Source organism: Vulpes lagopus, chromosome 12 (assembly GCF_018345385.1).
Source record: "Vulpes lagopus strain Blue_001 chromosome 12, ASM1834538v1, whole genome shotgun sequence".
Taxonomy (NCBI): Eukaryota; Metazoa; Chordata; class Mammalia; order Carnivora; family Canidae; genus Vulpes; species Vulpes lagopus.
The window spans coordinates 13,288,072-13,306,128 of record NC_054835.1 but is presented as its reverse complement, the minus strand read 5'-3'; the positions used below and the strand labels follow the sequence as shown (position 1 = coordinate 13,306,128).

Below are 18,057 nucleotides of genomic sequence, written 5' to 3'. Positions count from 1 at the left end.
CCAAAGAATCCCCAAGAACCCTGAGATGGAAGGAGAATACAAAGAAGACATCAAACCAGGTTTCCCTGACTGGGGAATTCCCACTGACTGATAGGATTCCCACCAGAGACAATGGTGAGAACAGGGAAGTGGGTCTTAAGGGAAAAGCAGGATGAACTTTGGACAGACTCCAGGCCAGACACCAGGCAGGCCCCAACCCCCACATCTTCCCCAAAACCTCCCTGCGTGACATGCAGTGTGTGCAAGACCCTGTGTGGATATGCAAGGTGTGTGCATGCAGCTCGTGAGGTATGTGCAGTCCACGGCAGGTCCCCAGGCTCAGAGATCTGTGCAACAGGTGTGGCTCTGTCCCTCCCCTCCAGGCTCTGTGATGATTAGAGCACACCTTCCTGTTAGAAAACCCCTCAAAGGCTCATGACGTAGCCGTTTAGAAGTTCAGCAGGTGGATGGCGAGCTCAGACCCAGCAGTAACACACAAGGAGGACAGGACAATGGGCACTCGAGAGTTGGGGAGCAGATGGAGGTGACCCGTCAGGGGGGACATGTGCCTGGATCTAGGATAAGGCAGCTGCTGTGAGTGACCAGTGGCTGGGATGCCATCCTGGAGCTGGATGTTCACCCGTGATCAGCACAGCTCTGAGCACAGGGAATGCAGCTCAGTGCCTGAGCAGCACATACTTCCTGCCATTTGTCAATTAAACTCAAAAAGCAACATGCGGCAGGGCATGCCACACCTCAGTGGGCTGGGCCCCAAATGAAGTAAGAGCTGTTTTCAGTGAGACCTCAGGAAGAAAATGAAACAGGATGGAAAGATCTCAAAACTGCTCTTCACAGGTGATGCTGGCTGTGAGGGAGCACTCCCCAGCCCTGACAGCACAGGAACACAGAAGGCTGCGAGCTTGTAACAGCAGTCGGCAGCTTCAGTGCTGCTCTGGGGCTGGAGAGAGGCCGTAGAACCAGAGCCCACCCAGTGGACGGTGTGGGGTGAGAGACACCCCAGCAAAGCGGACCTGCCAAGAAACAATACCCCTGGATTTGGGACAAACTAGAAAACCCACTCCACCTCTTTCCTGGGGAATCTCAGGAAAGCAGCTCAGGTCCTAGAAGGAGGAAAATACACAAAATCACAGGCTCCCAAGCTCAGGGAGTGAGCAGCCCGGGCCACCCAACATCAGGTCAGTGCAGAGGGTCTCAGAGAACAACACTAGAAAGAGTCTTCCACAGGAGATAACATTTTATTCTGCAGTTTAAGACACAGAGCTCCTGTAGCCTCAACTCTCCCTGACAGTGACTGACTTGGGGGTGGCAGGGGCAGGACTGGGACCAAAGCAGACACACTAGAATTCTTACTGTGTGACTCAATGAACATAAAGGCAGACACAGGTAAGTCTCATGATTTGAAAGTGCTTGTACGGTGGTCAAACCGGAGAGATGTAGAGATGGGCTCTCAGGTGAGAGCCGCCCCTCCGGGAGGGTGGGCAGGACTGTGTCCTGACCCAGGGTGAGGTGGGAACCACTTAGGGACATTTATTAACAGAATACTTATACCTTAAGGACTCTCCTGTATGCATCTTACATATACACACTTTAATGTTTAAAAAAAAAAAAAAAAAAGGCCAAAGAGAAAATAGGTCGTTTCAAGAGTGACAAGCAAACTTCTCAAAAGAACGCACAGAAGTCAGAAGGCAGTGGAACCATGCCTTAAATGAAGTGAGAGAAAACAACCAGCAACCTAGAATTCCAAGTCCAGGGAAATGTCTCCCATGAAGCCCCCACACTGGTGTGTGAGCTGAGGAGAGGCCTGGGCAGCCCCCACCCCAACCCCACACAGCACAAAGGACCATCAAGGGCGACCCTGCCCTGCCACCATTCCACACAGCACTGGGCCTCCAGGCCACCCTTGCAGAAGCACAAACCATATCCATGCCTTCTGCGGCGGCTCAGAACGGAGACAAGAGGGCATTCCACTGGAGTGCTGCCCCCCGCCCTCTCCTTCAGAGCACTAACCAGCACCCATGGTCACTGCCTTGATGGCCATGCCAGCTGCCCCTGGCTTCTCTCCAGTGAGCTCCTCCTCCATGGGATCAGCTGCCCACCACCGTCACCGCCAAGAACCGACTGCTGTGTGACCACTCTGAGCAACCTTCTCAGCCACCCCAAGTCCTACTAGCCTTCTCTTAAACTGACGCCCAAGGCCTCTGGGGGGCTCCCTCCAAAATGGCTCAAGCTACCAAGGTAGTATGAGGCACTCCCTCCCTCCCTCAACATCCACAGCTCCCTCATCTTGTCCGTCTTAAGACACCTGCACATAGACCACTGAGTGACCTCTGGAGGTGAGAAAAAAAAGAGTATGTAACCTCCACATGAGTAAAGAGAAAGGATGAAACAAAACAAGTATCAACCCAAAAGAAGGCAACAAAGAGATTTTTAAAAATGTATGTGTTTGAAAAGACTAAGAATCAAAACAACAGTATGATATCAGAAATACACTTAAATGCTAAAAATTACAGTAAATATTATCTAGACTAAAGGTTCCTATTAAAACACCAAGATGATGACACTGAGCTTTTTAAAAATCTAGCAACATGCTACTTAACAAGACACGTCCAAGCAGGGCTCTCTGGCATGAGATGGAGCCAGGAATCTACACCAATGGTGCATCTCCCCTAAAATACAAATGCAAACATCAATGGGGTCATGTCCTGCTCTGCCCACAGCCATCGCTTCCATCAGCACCGGTCAGAATATTGGTAAGAAAACACACTGGGAGAGCGGGGATGCGCCAGCAGAAGCCATGGGGTCAACACAGACACAGGCAGGCTGAGGGGGGGAGCAGCTCGGGTTCCCCACCATGGACACCCCTGGCTCCCACAGAGACACACGCAGGAGGCAGCCACATGCACCCCTCTCCAGACAGCAGTGTCTGTGGGGGACCCAATGGAGACAAGGCCAGCACCTTCCATCAGCATTTTAGTACTTTAGATATGAACAAGCAGGAATCATCAGGCATTCGAGGAAAGAAAACTTTAAAAATGATACCAAAATGAACAGAGCAGCATAAAACTCCAAAATTACCATATCATCTTCAAAGAAACAAGGGAAGAACAGAGGTACAAAAAAGGAACTTTGAGGGAGCAAGAAAGGACTGGGAATCTCAAGGTCTGAGCACAGACTCAACAACCCCAAAGGAGCTGCAGGGTGAGGTCGAGAACGCTGCCTGGGGAGGAACGGGAAAGAAAGAGCTGGAGCGCAGCAGGACGCAGAGACCAGAGAATGAGTCCGTACAGCTTAATGTGGGAGCAGGGGCTCTGGAGGGTGGGCCCAGAAACACATGCCCAGGTGGCACCCACAAACCCCAGAACGAGGCACATGAATGCTTAGTCAACAGGACACACCCCAGACTCAAAAGACCGCTGCATCATGGTGAAATTTCAGACCAACGGGTTCAAGGACATCTCCTGAAACATCCAGACATAAAGGATCCACCTGAAACTGTCTCCAGCAGACAGTGGACCCAACATAGGCCAGGGTCTGCGCAGGGATGTCCCAGAGGAAGAGGGCATGGGAGTGCACAGCAGGGCTCCCGGGTGCCACGGAGACAGGGCGCCGTCTTTTCGGGGGGCTAGGCGTGAACCAGCAGGAGGCCAAAGACCATAGAAGCACAAGATCGCTGCTCTGGTATGCACCACAGCCAGCTGTGGGAATACTGATGTGCATGCCCAACCCCAGGGCCCCCACTGCCTCAGCAGCACAAGCCACCATCAATCGAGGAGGACTGGTGGAAGGAGGGGGTGCATGCCAGGGCTGAGCCTTCCCACGCTCCCCAGTCAGTACCTGATGTTAAAAACCAATGTAAAACGGAAACAAAGACAGCAAATCAAAAGAGTGCAGTATAAGCAGCACATAATTGTCCAACACACTGGTAAACGCCAAGAGAAGCCGCAGGCCTGACAGCCGGGATAGAGGAACAGAAACGGGTTTTCTCTGGAAGTCAGTATGCACTGTTTGACTTTTAGCTCTCAGACTATAAATCTCATGTTATTTTACTCGACAAAGATGAGAGAGAGTGGGTGGAGGGCTCTGTGGAGAGTAGTGCAGACCTGAATCAGCATGTGGCAGATGTCCACGTGCCCAGCCTCCGCAGCGGCATGCAGCGGGGAGCGCTTATTCTGGTGCTCCATTTTGAAGTTGGGGTCAATTCCGTCAACTGCAAACAAATAGGTTTCACTGATTATCTTGGACGCAGCCTCTGGTTCCCACCACATCAGAGAGGTCATGAAGGCCTGAGTGGACAGACCACTGGGAACCAGCACCGCACGATACTGTCCTGTGTGTAGGTAAGAGGGAAGCCAGGCTCCAAGTGCACTGATGAGACACAAAAGGAAGCATGCCAGCTTCACACAAAATTCACCAGGTGGCCCACTGCCAGGGGTCACCTCACAGTATAAACCCCTTCCCTCACCACCCTTAACGGAGGGGCTCCCAGATTTTCTCTGGGGTCCCTTCTGCATTTTCAAACACTCCTGCTCTCAGCCTTTCCCAGGCCAGGAGCAGCTGCTGAGTACACAGGCAACAGGCCCACAGGGCAGCTGTGCACACACGTGGCTTGGTACACATGATCCCGGCAGGCCTGCTGCGAATAGTTGGCTGACCAGCCACAGCACAGAGCAGCCAGGCAACCCCACCTTGCCTCAGCAATTAAAACTGCCATTTTGGTCAACACTGAATAACTTACATTTCTAGAACAAATCGTTCACTTTCTTTGGTTATCAAATAAAGGGATTTTTAATCACTCCTTTGAGCCCAGAGAAACAAAGCCTCGAGCTGTGAACTTGGAATTGAAATACTGCCCCTTCCTTGGCCAGAACAGAACTGGGAAGGGTCTAAGAGCACCAGCAGGCATGTCAACCATAGCATGAGTATAGCACATCTTGCTCCACCCACAGCTGGCCCCAGCTCACTCATCTTCCTTTTTCTGAGTCTACCTTTTCTCTTAATTTAATCATACACCTAATTCCTCTTTTAAAATGAGAAATTCATAAAAACATTTCTATTGCCACGAATAACAGAGTATGAACATGGTGCACAGGATGAACACCAGTGGGCGCAGATCAGAGAAATAAGAAGTAGATAAAGAGGAAAAAAAATGAGACCCACCTCCTGAGAAAAGGTAACAAACAACTACCTGCTCCTTGGGCCTCAGCGACAGGCACCAACCCCCAGTGGGAGTGACGGGCCGCTTACCCAGCATGAGCAGCACCTTCTGCAGCTCCCCTTGCCTGGCGGAGAAGTACAGCTGCTTCGGATGGAAGCGAAGCTTCTTGGGTCTGGGGGGAAAGCACGGACAGCGGTGACCATCAGGTACCCCACCCTGGCTCCCAGCTCACTGGCCACCACATACACACGCACAGAAGCACTCTGTAGGATGGGAAGGCCTGGATGACATCTACCTGCGGATGCCTCAGGGTCAAGGGCACCAAAGTAATCAGGCTCAGGCATCTCACAGGAAAAAACAACAGAAACGAGCAACTATCTTCTTCACCCACAACAGGAGAATGGTTCCTGAGGTTTCTGCATACTGTGACAACAATGATCCATCTCTTTGCAGCATGGGGTCAAGGGAGGCCAAGGTGGTAGGGGCAGTGCTGTCACACCTGGCCCAGCCCGCCCCCTTCAGCAGGATGCGGTCTGGGCCTGGTAAGCGTGGCTGGTGGACACAAAGTCAGCATAACATCAGGGCCTCAGATGAGGCTAGAGACAGAATGGATGCTACGGGCAACTCGGCCATGAGTCCCAACGCTGAGCTTCCCCTAAGTAAGAGTACCACAAAGACACCCCTGCCGGCAGACAGGCGCACGGCCCCGAGGGAGGGTGTGGCCTGGCCTGAGGCCCTGTGAGCTAGGCTGGTGGGCTTCCCTGGGAGAAGGCACCTGCCTGGCTCACAGGTTACAGACCTAGGGCCATCCTACAGGGCAACACCACTGGGAGTTCCCACCTGACCCAACCCTTCATTTCACAGATGAGGAATCAGCCAAGCAGCATTTGCACTTATGTCCAGAGGTCAATGCCAGAGGTCAACAATATCCAGGGGAAATGTGTACAAAAGGCTCACCAGGACTGTCCTCACCTATAACTTCAAAGAAGTCACCTTTTGCTCTTATGTAATAGACAATTTGTAATAATTTCCTGAAATGGTATAAAAATATATGAATTGTCCTGGATGAACAACATTAATCAAAAAGCTGAAGCATTCTACAGTGACCTCCTTGGGAACACCCCCTAACCCTGCAGGGGAGCCCAGTGACCCTCAGGGGTGCCACACAGGGTACAGACCCTTGGGAATGCACTGTGGCCATACTGGAAGCACTGGGGGAGTTAAAGATGCACGGGCGCAAACAGCCCAGTGGCTGACACAGAGGGAGGAGAAACCTGAAGGAAGGAATGTCCAGATGAGCAGATGTCAGCGGGTCAGGCCCTGAGCCACGTCTGAAAACATACACTGGTTCTTACTTTTCTGAGTCCAGAGCAATCAGAGCACTTTCCAAGGTCTCCTTCCCTGGTCCCTGCGAAAGGCCAGGGGCTGGCTTTCCCAACCCGGCTGGCCCTGTGAGGTCGAAGCCCTCGGCTGCCTGGGGAGCTGTACTCTGTGGCTTGCCATCTTCCAGCAGCGGGGGTCCAGCAGTGCTTTAAGGGAAGGAAACAAAAAACCCACTCACTTTTAGCCACATGAAAAACTGCTACTTGTGGAAACCAATGAAAACACAGAAAATGATTTCCTCCAACCCTTCCAGCTATGCTGCTCTTCTGAGCATGAAAACAGCTTCAGACTTGTTCTGTTCAGTCCGTTCAGAAGTAAATTCCCAGAAAAAAAGTGACATTCAAAGTAAGGGTGGCTTTTCCAAGGATTACAGAACCTTGTTCAAGTTTGCTTTTGCAAATGAGGTTCCCAGCTGGAGCTATCAAACCCTCTGCTCTCCCCAGGGAAAGGAAATGCTCCTGGAAATCTGATTCAAAGTATGCAACATGTATAGATTAGCAGGGTTAACACAGAAAAACAAGAAGGAACTGGCCTTCTGTCAGTATTTAGTTTGATATAATTCAAGGCTCTTTTAAATGGCCTTCAATGAAGTTTTACTTTTCTCTATATCAGTGCCATATTTACTATGTTATATATTCCCAAAATGAACCCTTCCCTTAAAAGAGGAACATCTTTTTTCATTTTCATAGGGCTATCAAAATATAATGCAGTATGCATGCAGCTAAACCTAAGGTTTCACAGTAAACTCGTATGCAACAGATGCAGGGCTGTGCCTGCACACACACACACAAGCAGGGCTCAGCATTTAAAGACACATCTCCAGAGCAGCTGACTGAGGCTGCACCAGGCACATACCTGCCTGTGGTAGTGTCAGCCCTGCCTTCCACCAAGGAGTTTTTATCCTGCCCGGGGGCCAGCGTCACGGTGGAGGTTGTGTCCGCTTTTGCAATGGTCACCTCTTTGGCCTTAGAGATCTCCTCCCCACAGTGGGGACAGTAGCTGGCATTGTTGACTCGAGAGGCACAGTCTTTGTGAAAGCGGTGAGAAATGCTGCTCTCAGGCTGACACTCCATAAAATTACCCTGAAAACAGGAAGACAAGAAATTATCATTTGAAATTAGGGCTAACATGTATGAAAGGAAACAAAGTGCCACTGAATCTATATGCGAGCGGCATGGGGCCGAGGGCCCTGAGGCCACCCAGCACTCCCAGTCCCTGGCTACGTAAGCAGAAGACCATATCCCACATCCATGGTGTGTCCACACATACCCCTGCTGCTTTTCTTTTATATCTCTCTCTTTTTTAATTTACTTATTTGAGAGAGAGAAAGCAAGAGCTTCTCATTGAGTGCAGAGCCTGATCAGGATCTGATCCCATGACCCTGAGATCATGACCTGAGCTAAAGCCAAGAGTCAGACACTTAACTAACTGAGCCACCCAGATGACCCCCTGCCCCACTGCTGTTTTAAAGAGAGAGAGTAAAGTGTGGAGAAGCCACCTGATTGCCCCTTACCCCCTGGAAGGCCAAGGCCTCACTCTCGGGCTGTTCTAACCCAAAGAGAGACCACACAGAAGACCAGATCCCAAGAAGGACCCCCAGAGGACAAACCAGTAAAGAGAATTTCGGAAGAAAGTGTCAGGATGAACAATGCTCTGCAGAGATGACCCAGCACCATTGAGGGGCACATCCAGCAAACCCCTGATGGCCTCAAAAAAGGGTTCTCACTGGGACGAAGGAGGTAAACCCCCAGCAGGATAAGAAGCAGTGAGAGCAGTATGCTCTCGCCAGGAGCTAGGGGTCACTGGACACAAAGAAGCAAAAAGATGTGGAAGACAAGAAGGGCACACAGGGGTGAAATCCCAGGGGCAGATGCTGCAGAGAAGCTCCTAGCCTGTGTGGGGGGATCAGCTGTGGGCCAAGTGAACTGCAAGGCTCCACATGTTCTTATGGGCACAGGTATATGTGGAATGAAGTAAGTGACAAAAAAATACCCTAAACCAAGAGATGAAGGCAAAGCAGAAGGCGAGGCAGGCCTGCTCAGGAGCAAGGCCACGGTGCGTTCAAACACATTGAGCAGGAGGAGGAGAGCTGAGGGCACCAGCTCACATGTCCCAGCTGTCCCCGGGAGACTGAAGGCTCACACGGAGCAAAAAAAGAGCATGTTAAAGGAGGTGGCCTCCAGGTGAGCCCCCGAACAGGAGCTGCTGCAAGGTGTCTGCCACAACTGTCAGCCAGCGGAGGGAGGGAGGGAGGAAGCACTGGCAATAGTATGCTTAGCAGGGGACCTGCACGGCGGGCTGGGCACTTACCGCTGTACAGAAGTAGCCACAGCCAGGACAGCACTGGTGCTTCACCATCCGGCCCCGGTGGTCTTCACACAGCACTAGGAGTGGCGCCTTGCTGGACGGGCGCATGAGCTCGTGCTTGACCACGCTGTTGGTGCACCTGCCCAGCTGCAATCACACAAGACCAGGGTCAGCGACACAGACGTTGGGGAGGGGCTCAGCAGATGCAAGTCTGAGGGCTCCATGTAAGGTTGGGAATAGAGGGAAGCAGGACTCCATCCGCACGTCTGCCAGAACAGAACAGTTAGCCTGACAGGTGGTCATACACAATGTCAGAGGAGCAAGTGGTTAACTTGGCAAATCAAGGAAAACATCCTGGGCAAGTTGAGATGTAGGCTAGAAATGAGGAAAAATGGACATACACCAGGCCATACAGAAAGGATGTCATGGGCCAGCAGTTGGACCTCACTGCGAATCCACAAACACACAAGTGGTCAGGGTGACCAGGGCAAAACACCAGAGGACAACATGTAAGTGGCAAAGACAATGGGCTAAGTGTGGCCCAGGTGTACCCCCACAGCTGCTCACCCCTGAGGGGGACCCCCTGCTCTGCCCCAGCACTGCTCAGCCAGCTATGCCCCCTCACCCCCACCAAGTGATCCAGAGTTGGCCAACAGCAAGGCCCAGACCCACCTTCCCCAACCCACATCTGCTCCCGTGGTGCAAGAAAAGACTAAGCACAGAGACTAAAGCTACCAAGTGGTAATCAGCAGCAGTCTGACAAGCACAAGACAGGGCAGGAGGAGAAATGTGTAAGAAACCGTCACCAGCGCCTCTAACCAAACAGACCCTGTGGCCATTCTCATGCTAGAATGGAGGCTATAAGACACACTCGGGGAACATAAATGAGCTCTCAGAAATCAGAAGTAAGATGGAAGAAAGGGAGATTTCCACAGAAATGCTGGAATAAAGATGGGGGATTTTCTGAAAGTGAAGCAAAAAGACAAAAATAGGGAAAATAGAGAAGAAAACTAGAGACACCACCTAGAGGACCTAAAATAAAGGTAACATGTAGACTCGTGTAAGAGTCTTCTGGTAACGGGATCCCAGGTCCTCCCTCCCACCTTTGTGTCACGCACTTTAATTTCATATGTGCTAAAACCCACAGGGTATTGCTATTATTTTTGCTTTAAATGATTATCTTTCAGACTGATTAAACATAGAAGTAGTTTTTTTTTTTTTTAAGATTTTATTTATTTATTCATGAGAGACACGGAGGGAAGGAGGGAGGGAGGGAGGGAGGGAGGGAGAGAGAGAGAGAGAGAGAGAGAGAGAGAGAGAGGCAGAGACACAGGCAGAGGGAGAAGCAGGCTCCATGTAGGGAGCCCGATGCGGGACTCGATCCCGGCTCCAGGATCACGCCATGGGCCGAATGCAGGCACTAAACCGCTGAGCCATCCAGGGATCCCACATATAACTAGTCTTTGATTGACCTTCATTTAGACCATATACAGGGAGAGAAGGGGAGGGTACATGAGCTGGAAGGATGTGCACGCCCCTGCTTGTGTGGGAGGTGAGCAGCCTGAGACACCAGCATGCTCTCCACAGGGCCACAGTGAGCACTGCAAAGACTTCGCCAACGACAATAGAACAGTGAGGAGCAATCTCAACATAAACAGGAAACTGTGTCCAATACAGAGCTCTTGACTGAGATAAAGTATTTCCAGAATACAAAATCTAGATATCTATCTTGCCAGCAACCTTTTGTGAGAAGCTACTGAAGGTCATTCACTACCCATATGAGAAAGCTATGACCCAAACTTGATGTGCTGAAAATCTCTACGGAAACATGCAAACCCATGGTCCAGGACTGAATCTGTAACAGGTACAAAGAAAACGAAAAACGAGAAAATTATTAACTCAGGAAAATAAAAACTTATTTAGGAGAAGATATGTAATCCAAGCATGCCAACTGGCTCAGCTGTGAGCATTCCCATAGTGTGTTATGAAAACCACAAATACATTTATAACAAAAATGAAAACAGAATGCAGACTGCCGGTGGGGCAATGAGGGAGGAGTGGGATTAACAGAGGAGCACCTCGGCTATGGTCAGAAACCAACAGGCAGAGTCTCTTTAGTAGACACTCAGGAAATGATAGCTGAAAGTGGGTTATGGAAAACAATAACAATACAAGGAAAAATTGAAAGAGGTCAAAGTGGCTGCCCCCAGGGAGGGAGACCAGGAGAGCCAGCGAGAAGAGCTGGAATTCTCAGACTGCCATGCAGCCGAGCTGACATCTGACAACATTGCAGACATTTATAGTTGTCATAAGCAGGAGATAAGATGCTGCTAAACATCCAGCCAACAAACAGGATGGTCCCACACAGAGAATCATCTGGTCCAAAGCAGCAGAGACGCTGCAGCTGAGGGGTTCCACTCAGGGTCTGAGCACACGGCCAAGAGCCAGAACAGGCCACACAAGGAGACTGGGAGGCGCCGTAATGCCACACAAGCACACTGGGAATGTTAGAAAAGTCAAATAAAAATGGTAGAAAAAAATATGAAAACAGACAAATGCATGTGACTGGCTCTTGGGTACACTTGACAAGGAAAAAGAAATTATTGAACTGAAAAAGGTTCAATGTAATTAACCCAAATCTAAAATAGAAATAGAAAAAAGAGCAGAGCATCCACCAGCTTAGACAGTATCACGTAAACTGACACATGTGTGACTGGAGTGTGAGACAAGGGAGCACAGCCAGGTCGAGAAGTAAGGACTGCGAGGTGAAAAGGCTCAAGGATAAGCCAGCACCAGATCAAAGTCCAAGAGGATCAGAGAGACCAGAGGAGAAGCATCGAAAGAGCAAAACAAAAGAAAGAGCAAAACCATGCCACTCAGGTCCAAAGACAAAGAGAAAACCTTGGCGGAGCCACAGAAAAACCCAAAATCACATACAGAGGAACAAAGCCAGGAAAGGCGGCCAGCGTCCTCGTCCAAAACCATGAACATGACACAGCTGCGGATTCTACAGGTGCGGAGAAGCCCACACCTGTGAAAATACTGTGCCAGATGAAGGCAGAACAGAGACATTTTCAGGCCCACAGGAGTGAGAGAACTCACTGCCCGCACAGCCCCGCACTGGGGACGGCCACGAGGCACGGTCCCAGGCTCTGACCGCAGAGAGTGGGAGTGGTCCCTGTGTAGGGTCTAAGTGAAGGTCAATCAAAGACTACTTGTATGTTTAATCAGTCTGAAAAATAACTATTTAAAGCAAAAATAATAGCAATACCCTGTGGGTTTTAAGTACATATGAAATTAAGATGTGTGACACAAAGGTGGAAAGGAGGACCTGGGATCCCATTACCAGAAGACTCTTACAGGAGGCCAATGGGTGTGGCATCAAGTGCAGGTCACCGTGACAAATTAAAGACAGTGCTGTTAACCCCGGGGCAGTCCTTGCAGACGTCCAATGATGATGCACGTAATGAAGCACATGGTCAGGTCACAGCGTAACAGTGGCAACCACAGCATGAGGTGCGGATGACCAGAGCATGCTGACTCAAGGACAGACACTGCTAGGTCACATGAGGAGTAAAGCCCAAATACATGTCGTCTAGAGAATCCACTTTCAACTTAAAGACAAAGACAGGGGCAGCCCGGTGGCTCAGCAGTTTAGCGCCGCCTTTGGCCTGGGGTGTGATCCTGGAGACCCGGGATCCAGTGCCACGTCGGGCTCCCTGCATGGAGCCTGCTTCTCCTTCTGCCTGTGTCTCTGGCTCTTTCTGTCTGTGTGTCTCTCATGAATAAATAAATAAAATCTTAAAAAAAAAAAAAAGACAAAGACGGTGGAAAGGGAAAGGGTGGGCAATATGTGCCCCGCAGACATTCATCACAGGAAACCCCAGCTGGCTGTGTAAGCACCAGGCAGATGAGGTCTCCGCAGGACTGCAGAAGGACAGCCCCAAAGAACATGTGTGCACACTAAGGGCCTCAACACACATGAGCCAAGCTGACGGTCAGGAAGAAGAAAACCCCAACTTCAGCTGACGAATCAATCCCACACGCCTCCCTCAGCAACAGAACTGGTGGACAGAGTCAGAGAGCCTTGAAAGACCTGAACAGCAGGTTCCCCACAGCAGTGGTGGTCATGTGACTGCATGTTTCACACACAAAAAGGTGAGTTTTACTGTGTAAAGTGTGCCTCAAAAAAAGCCACCTGACCAAGAAAACAGACAAGGGCGCTTGTTTTGGGAAGGGCTGCCTGCTAGCAGCTGAACATGAGATGAGCAGACCATCAAAACAAAAACAATCTTGGGAAAAACAGCAGTGGCCTAAGAATTTTCTGGAAGCCCACACAAAATAGCAACTAGATGGCAAAGCCACAATCACAAGACAACACTTACAACAGAATCAAGCTATCACGCTGTAAGGCTCCAGTGTCTGGAAGCACACCCCATTTAGCCACGAGGCACACACCACACAGATGTTGGAGTACAAGAAGGAAGACAGAGGCGGTGTCTGGTGGACACAAGGACAGGGATACTGAAACATGAGAAGTCATCATGCGAAAGCCCAGTAGGGAGCACTGGGGGAGGGCAGCCGCAACCTGGGGCCAGGGTGGTCCAGCCTCCAGGAAATCTCAAAACCCTGGGCTAACATCTCCTAAAGGCTTGCAGAGGGAGTGAACAGTCTGGCCTGTCTCTGCATTAAACTGCAGATGTATGTGGAGGGCAGAGAAACAGTGGAAGAGTACCATGCATGTAGGACCCACAACCTCCAGATGATGAAGCCACGTGGCCCAGGTTATTCCACAGAAAAATTGAAAAGAAAAGGAGGGGGAATATGTGTAAATTAAAAGACAAAAGGACAACAGTGTCTACGGGCTCATATACAGATGCCGAGGACATTCAGAAACACAGGGACGTGAGCACTAGCGATGGCAGGATGGGGCCACTCTGGCCTGGGTCAGATTCTGAACCCTGGTGCAAGCTTATCAGAGTTTAATACCCTAGACAGACTCAGGAGGCCACACGGGTGTCTTGTATTGTTTTCTGGATCTATGTTTCATCTTACAACACACTGAATACAGTAGAGACCGTGAGTCCCTCAGATGCTAAAGGAAAGGAGAGAGGGAAGGAGGGAAGACATACAACCCAGCCCCTGGGACGGAAGGACACCAACTCCTCACTCTGAAAAAGAGAGAAGGGGAAAAAAGAGAAAAAAAAAAGGACCAAGTAGCTACTTATTCCATCTCTCCAGTATGAAGTATGCTTCTGGGGTGCCCAGTGGCCCTAGCCAATGAGGAAAACTGTTCTGTACTCAGGGGTCTGGCCAGAAGCTGCAGGAGAGACGGCAGGCCTGCAAGATGACAGTTCTGCCCTGCCTCTGGGGTCCTGCCTTAGTCCTGCTGCTGCAAGGAGGGTGAGCTTGCTTACTTCATGATCCACACTTTCCGTAGCCATGCACTGGTTGTTGGCCAGAGTGGTGATCTCTCGGCTTTTCGGGGTTTCCATCCGGCAGCTGCAGAGGGGCACCTCCTGAAGGCCATCTGTCTCCACCACGTCAGGACCATTGGCCAGCCCTAAAGTCACAGATACATATGAGTGTCATGCACAGCACAGCACATGCCCAGACAGGCTTCCACTACGCTCAGGGGCACAGAGTCCCCGCCTCCAGATGGACGTCCAGAAAGCGACCAATTACATAGTCTTTCTGGAAATCTCATGTGTAAGGAAGTAAAACACCACCAGTTACTTTGCTGGTACAAGCAGCATTACAGAGCAGGGGACAGCTCACAGAGTGCCCATGGCCAGAGGGGCTGGGAGGGGAACCTCTCCACTAGCACACACCAGCCAGGCTCACAAGAATTACTTGGTCATCCATGTTCTCAGGAGCCAGGACCCAGACCTAGTCTTCAGAGAGAGACTATACCTTCATTAGCTACTCCTAAATCTTGTGGTTTTCACACAAAAAGCATTTGATACGTGTTAAGACCTTGTTTCCCTTACTTGGTTTTAGAACTGCAGCCAAAGAAACACAAACATTAGATTCCATTTGGGTTTACTTATTACCCAGACTGTTTGCTAGAGAGGAGAGAAAAGTTGAGGGATGCTAGGCTAACAATGACAATAGCAACAAGGGTGGTACATCTTATCTCCTTCTCATCCCCAATTTACGGTGAAGATGCCAGGGGAGAAGGAGGGCCTGCAGCCCACATCTGAGCATAGCCAGAGCTGGCCTCGAGGGGCAGAAGTGCAGGCTAGCTGCCAGAGATATCCCTAATCCAACCCAGCAACAGGGTCTGGCTGCTTCCAAAGGAACATATTTCATGTTCTCCTCTGTGAGACAGCCAAAGTAGAAACAACAGGGGACTGACATCTTCAATGCTCGCCATTAGCTCTTAGTTAAGAGTAACAGATTCTTGGGGAGCCTGGGTGGCTCAGTAGGTTGAGCATCCAACTCTTGATCTCAGCAAGGTCTTGATCTCAGGGTCATGAGTTCAAGCCCAGTGTGGAGCCTACTTAAAAAAATTTTTAAAGGAAAAGAAAAGAAAAAAGGAAGAGAGAGAGAGAGAAAAAAGGACTCTTGTCACCACCCATACGAGTGGGCCCACAAGGGGTCAGAGAACATCCCCTCACTGCCCACTGCTACCCTGGTGTATAATCTGAGGCTGATCCTTGCCAGGAGACTCTGAACACAGGATCTTCCATGACTGGCAGCAGGAGCCCACATACCATATCTGCCCTGTGAAAACACCGAACCTCTGGGTCACCTATACCCCAAAAGAGTGACGGCCTTCCTTCATGAGGAAACAGGGAAATTGTGAGCAAGAACTAACATCAGAATCACCAAAAGTTTAAAACTGGGAGAGCCCTGGTAGGGACTCCGCTTAGCAAGTGGATCTTACAACAAAGACGACACAGACTGCGTAAGGGGCCAGCCAGCAAGGCCAAGAAGGCTGAGGGTAGGACTGAGGAACAGGCCTTCGGATTTAGCTTCCCGCACACATGGACAATGTGGCAGCAGCTCAGATGCCTCCCCAAAGTGAGGTGTGCCCGTGTCTCCAGGAGGGGCACCACAGGAATGGCTCAAAAGCACCCTACCCGAGTGCCCACTGCCCCTGAGCTCTGGTCACCCCCAAAATCCCCACGTCATCCACTCCTGCTGAGACCAAAATGTCATTCAACTTCAACATGGCAGACCTAGCAGCAAAGGCACCAAAGAGGAGGATGTGCAAGCGATGAAGTCTGATTGTGCCCAAACATTCTTGAGGCTCAAGCCTGGACCCTCTGGACCTATGACCCAGAACCATCCACTGCCCTCTGCACCCTTCACCAGGGTACATCCCCCCAGGCCTCTAGTGAGCCTGAGGTGCTCCATCCCTCCTCTCTAGCCTTGGGCATCTCTGAGTGTCCAAACCGCAGATACTTGAAGGCACAGGGGCAAATGTAACTTGTTTTTTCCATGTGCTGATTCTCTAAACCAAAAGTATGACTGGACCAATCCCTGACTGATCAATCCGTGGTTACCAAAGAAAGATAAAGTTTAGGAACTCAACTTACAAAATGTCACTTTTTCCTACTTCTCCAACTCGGCTCCCACCAGTATGGCACTTACTTTCACCAGAAAGAGAATATAAGCACATAAACACACAAATCTCCCAGTGCTCAGCTAACGAACTGGGGCAACCCCAACATCACACTGCTCGTGAGCAACAGGAATTTCCACTGTCCTCCCCACTGCCTCCTCACCTCCAACACTGGGGCACAGTAGCAGGGCATCTTATTAAGCCAAGTACTATTCCCAGCTAACATCCAAATCTGTACTGTCCTGAAACAAACCTGAAAGCAGGTTTAGAAAAATTGCACCTCATGTGGAAAGAAAGCATGAGAGGCCTGTGCCAACAACTTCACACGAGGGAGGCGTTCTGCTCCATTTGATGCAAGAAGAAAAATGGGTTTCTCTGATGGACAAGCTATACTTTGTGTCTTTGGCTAAAAGGTATGATTTCCCACATTATAGAGGTGATCAAGATTTCTCTAGTGTTCAAAACAGTAAAAGCTAGTTATTTGTCCTCTGAAGACTGACAGGTTAAACCCGTCTAGCAGCACACAAACCACAACTGCAAGGTCCATGTGGAATGTAAATAACTCTGGGATTTTACATTTTCCCCATATTACATTTTCAACAAATTTTCCAAAATAGTCAGTGATTAGTTACTTTTCATTGATGAAGGGTTTTTAAATGGTTCAAGAAGAGCAAGCAGTGGCAGAGAGGCAACCCCGCAGAACTCGGACCAGTTGACTATCCCCAGGCCCAGACCCCAGGGAGCTGTGGGTTTGCCCACACCTTCAAGGCCCAAACCAGCACTAGGTGTGCCCTTCGTTCCAGTACAGAACCCGAGGCACCAACCACGATCAGAATCAGAGATGATGACCAAGCCACACTACTAGAAATTACACCACTTGTGTATTTCCTGAAACATAGCCAGGGCAGGACACCTTGCCATCGGGAACTCTACCTAAAAATGTGTGTGGCCGATGGAGAGAGTGTGGTAGGCCATGACCACCAACCATCTGGTCCTATGGGAAATGTGTCACTGCAGAGCTGTGGGTGACTGGGCAAAGGAGCCGGGTACATCCACTCAGGCCACCTTTCAGGGATGCAGTTCATCAAACATTCCATTATTACCCACCAGGGGGCATCACGGCAATACCAAGCCACCCCTAGCAAACAAAGAACAAGATGGTGCCCCGCCTAGTCACAGCTGCCCCTTCACCTTCCACTTGTGAGGGCAGCGTCCCCTTGACACGGAGATCCAGGGAATCGAGAGAAACCTCCATGTACCCCGTGCTGTCTCCTGGTGCTGCCTGCTCTGTGCTTCCTGAAGATGACGTGTATGCTTCAGAACCTGCGTTCAAAAGAGCCCCATGAAACACCGCACCGGCCCTGCCTCCCCAGCAGAGACCACAGGGATGCTAATTAACCCATTCAAAACTATACACACCACCCCTGCCCAGGACACTATGGCCTCACTCCTTTTCTTTCCTGGGCTTGTCTTGCTAATCCCATTTCCACAGATTGTTCATGGGAGGAAGGGGAGCTGTATCAAGAAAGACAAGGAATGGATGTGTGGAAACATGTTTCTCTGTAACTATACCAGATAATCAAGGAAACAAACACATGGTACATAAACATCCTTAAACACTACTTTAAAAATAAAACAAAAA

The 18,057-nt window shown here is 50.1% G+C and overlaps 1 protein-coding gene across 4 annotated transcripts in view; it reads right to left on the bottom strand.

Moving 5' to 3' along the window:
• Positions 1–18,057, bottom strand: part of EHMT1 (euchromatic histone lysine methyltransferase 1) — a 145,121-nt gene that overhangs the window by 28,556 nt on the left and 98,508 nt on the right. For all 4 annotated transcript variants that reach the window (XM_041723837.1, XM_041723836.1, XM_041723838.1 and 1 more), the window contains exons 9-15: positions 17,607–17,738; positions 14,263–14,408; positions 8,849–8,992; positions 7,394–7,620; positions 6,511–6,684; positions 5,245–5,327; positions 4,101–4,207 (exon numbers count right to left, since the gene is read on the bottom strand). In XM_041723837.1, coding sequence (XP_041579771.1) covers positions 4,101–4,207; positions 5,245–5,327; positions 6,511–6,684; positions 7,394–7,620; positions 8,849–8,992; positions 14,263–14,408; positions 17,607–17,738 — 1,013 coding nt within the window. The remainder of the gene's footprint in view (positions 1–4,100; positions 4,208–5,244; positions 5,328–6,510; positions 6,685–7,393; positions 7,621–8,848; positions 8,993–14,262; positions 14,409–17,606; positions 17,739–18,057) is intronic.